General features: G+C 42.1%; 1 protein-coding gene across 1 annotated transcript; it reads right to left on the bottom strand.

The window, feature by feature from the left end:
* Positions 1-805: 805 nt before the first annotated feature.
* Positions 806-3,186, bottom strand: tob1a (transducer of ERBB2, 1a). Its single transcript, XM_072242732.1, has 2 exons — positions 3,052-3,186; positions 806-2,764 (listed from the first exon to the last, which is right to left on the bottom strand). Exon 2 carries the CDS (start codon positions 2,602-2,604, stop codon positions 1,636-1,638), a length of 969 nt encoding a protein of 322 aa, XP_072098833.1. The 5' UTR covers positions 2,605-2,764; positions 3,052-3,186; the 3' UTR covers positions 806-1,635.
* Between the last annotated feature and the right edge of the window lie 322 nt (positions 3,187-3,508).

Below are 3,508 nucleotides of genomic sequence, written 5' to 3'. Positions count from 1 at the left end.
TCTCCCTGTTTACGTCCTCCTGAACATACAATAGTACAGCACAGTACAGGCCCTTCCACCCACAATGTTGAGCCGACCCTTAAACCCTGCCTCTCATATACCCCCCCCACCTTAAATTCCTCCATATACCTGTCTAGTAGTCTCTTAAACTTCACCACTGACTCAGGCAGTGCATTCCACGCACCAACCACTCTCTGAGAAAAAAACCTTCCTCTAATATCCCCCTTGAACTTCCCACCCCTTATCTTAAAGCCATGTCCTCTTGTGTTGAGCAGTGGTGCCCTGGGGAAGAGGCGCTGGCTGTCCACTCTATCTATTCCTCTGATAACCTTGAAACACCTCTGCACTCTGGAAGACCTTCCACTCATGCAGCAACCTTGCTCTTTTACGGCAAATATATTCACTCCCCTTTAAAGGGCCTGATTATCTCCACCAAGCCTACAGGCAGCCAATTCCAGTCCTGGACCACCGTGATCCAGATTTCCAATGCACATCATAGAATGCTTCTCATTTTTACTGATGACTGGGATTGTTTTAATTTAGACTTAATATGCCCACGAGTTGGGAGCATTTCTCTATCTACCCTCTTCAAACACAAATATTTCAAACAGATTACTGGAAAGCTATATATTTTAGACAACTGCATTGATAAATTTCAACTCCAACTTATCCTCATACCCCAGGTACTCCATACTCTGGGGTATACTCCATACTCCAACAAATGCACAACTAGCATAATTAAAAATATTCAAACCTCCAGTGAACAAGTTCACACTATGTGAAATAGAAAAGGAAGTCCCAAGACTTGAATTTTTGAAGCATTTTAATATAAACTGCTACCAATATAAACTATCTCAGTCCCTCTTGACAGGTAAGACACAAACTCAATACTTTTGTTATACTGTTTTTATCAAGTATTGCACAAGGTAGGTACAAAATTAATATTACGATTACATTTGTCCATAATATATAGCAAAAAATTTATTTTTACTTTAAACTCTTAACAGAAAATACAAATCTTGTTTATTTTCCAAAAAAGGTGAAATTTCTACACTTTAAACAGCACTGGGGAATAGTCTGTACACAACTTGAGTATTCTGATGTCTCCGAATGTGGATTTCTTTCTACAATTTGTAAAAAAGTATGCAAACTATCGCAGCCATCACAGATCACTGTAGTAAAAAGATATAAATGCAATACCGTGTTGTAGAAACAATATATACTCTGTATTTTACAAACTTCATACTAAATTAAATTATACAATTACAAAAAGACCAGAAATCCCACTTTTATTAGTGCCAATTCTTAAATCAGCCCATGTCTTGTCCATGTGTAAATACTGTTCGAGGAGGTTTCATCTCCACAACATTTTCCATTTTTCTCTTTTTAAATTTTATTTAAAAAAGGTGCACAGTCCATATAAAATTATCTTTGTGCTTGGTTGGCAAAACTAAATATTGATGCTTTTTAAATAACCAAGTGCCAAACTACAAGCTTGTAACGCCCCAATTCCAATTTTTAAAAATTATCTCAAGGGGGTAAGGGGAAACACCCTTGGGTTCAGTTAAGTTTAAACTTGTATAATCAGGGCTAAATATTTATATATAATTTTAGAGACCCTCCCCCCGCAACCCTCTAATTAGCCATGACAGGTTGGAACTGCTGGTTAGAATACTGCATGTTACCGAGGCTGAAACTCAGGCCTTCCATAAAGGATTTTTCGCTGAGGCCTCCATAGGCAAACATGTCAAAGGCATTCCCATACTGGAGAGGACTGATGTTCACAGAGCTCTCCCCTGGGAATATTGCACCACTACCACCCTGCCCCTGGATGCCAGGGAAAATAAACTCCTTGGCATTAGGGGAGAGGGCTGAAGTCTTCTGCTGTTGCTGCTGGCTGCCCACACCCACGCCAAGCCCATAGAGAGAGTGCATGGATGTTGACAAGCCTTTCTGCTTCAGCAGGTTATTCACATTCAAGCCAAGGCTGGTGGGGGAGGCCCGAGCCACCTTGTTGTTACGGCCGCTGCTTTTCATTTTGGTTGAGCCAAATTTTGTAGCCGCGAAAGTGGCAGTGGTGAAGGTTAAAGGCTGAGCAGAGCGAGATATAAAAGTGGGACTCACAGCAGCAGACTGACCAAAGGGAGGAGAGGGGGAGCTGGACACAGGCGAACCCCCTGCTGGGTCACTAATTGGCATAAAGACCTGGGCCTCAGGGTTGAAGCTGTTTTTGATTTCTTTATCCAGGTCATTATTATCGTCCACATACAGCACCTTGACAGGCCCCTTCTCTCCAATCTGATAGGACACTTCAAAAGGATCTATCCACACACTCAAATCCTGAGGCAGGTTCTCACAAACATCCTTCATCTCCAGTCCACTTTCTTTGGCAGCTTGCTCAATCACAGGGTCAATGGACTCCCCTATGTGTACGCACCTATATCCAGACCCTCTGTATGGCTTGTCCGGGTACCAGTGGCCTTCATATTTCTTCTTCAACAGCCGTTCCAGCTCCTCACCAAAAATGTTGACTCGTCTCCGCGGGAGTTTGTTGTACAGGTATGAGATAATAAAGTTGAGCGCTACTTGGATTTCTAGCTGCATAGCTACACAAAAACCAGAATGAGCTGCAAACTGTGTTGCAAACCTAAAGAAATATTAACTCCTGTCAGATAGTGTTTAGATCTCTTCAGAGTAGCTTGGTATCTTATAGTGTTGGTTAGGACGGAAGTTATGCTTCTCAGGTTTGCAATGATGCTTGTTCCTTTAAAGAGGGGAAAGAAAACAAAATTAAAGTAAGCAAACCAGGAAAAGATTTGGTGACATTTGAAAATCACTTCAATTCTCATGTTACATAAGCAGCAGCTTTGAAAAATGTGCTTGCTAAATGCAAAGGTACAACATTACAAGTATTAACATAATTGGAAAGGATACCACAGTCCACCACCTTGAGCATTTTTAAAGCACTGATACAAAACTAGAAATCAAATTAAAGCCAGATGGCTTTTAACAAAAAAAGTCAACAACCTTCAAAATAAACCAAACACCTACGTCACACATTGAGCAATGGAGGCAAGTGTCCAAATGGAAAAGAGCAGAGGGCAGCAACATGCAGAATAAATCAATCTCCTCAATATAACAGTGAAGGGGTAAAGTGTGTGCTTCTGAAAGGTTATGTTTGTTCATGGAAGAGATTATCCTGCAAGGAGCCTCGGTTCTTTTATGCTTCAAGTCCCACATTGACGTCAAATGCGTGATAGTGCAGCACACAGAATGAACACGCGTCACGGGCAGAGTGAAAGTTAACCCCTGCGCTGCCACAGATCGAAGCTGTTCACATCGGGGGAAAGCAACCCAGTTTCCCCAATTACCAGCTCTGCACCAACCCTTCAAAGCAACAGGCAATTATCAAACCCCTCATTTCAGCTACAGCAAAGGGCGGTTATCTGCCGGTGCCAGGGAGGGGCATGTCTCCAAGCCAGTTGTCCAAAGGAGGGGGGTATCGAAC

Source organism: Mobula birostris, chromosome 24, assembly GCF_030028105.1.
Source record: "Mobula birostris isolate sMobBir1 chromosome 24, sMobBir1.hap1, whole genome shotgun sequence".
NCBI lineage: Eukaryota > Metazoa > Chordata > Chondrichthyes > Myliobatiformes > Myliobatidae > Mobula > Mobula birostris.
Note: the sequence above shows the minus strand (reverse complement) of the source record. Positions and strands in the feature narration are given on the sequence as shown.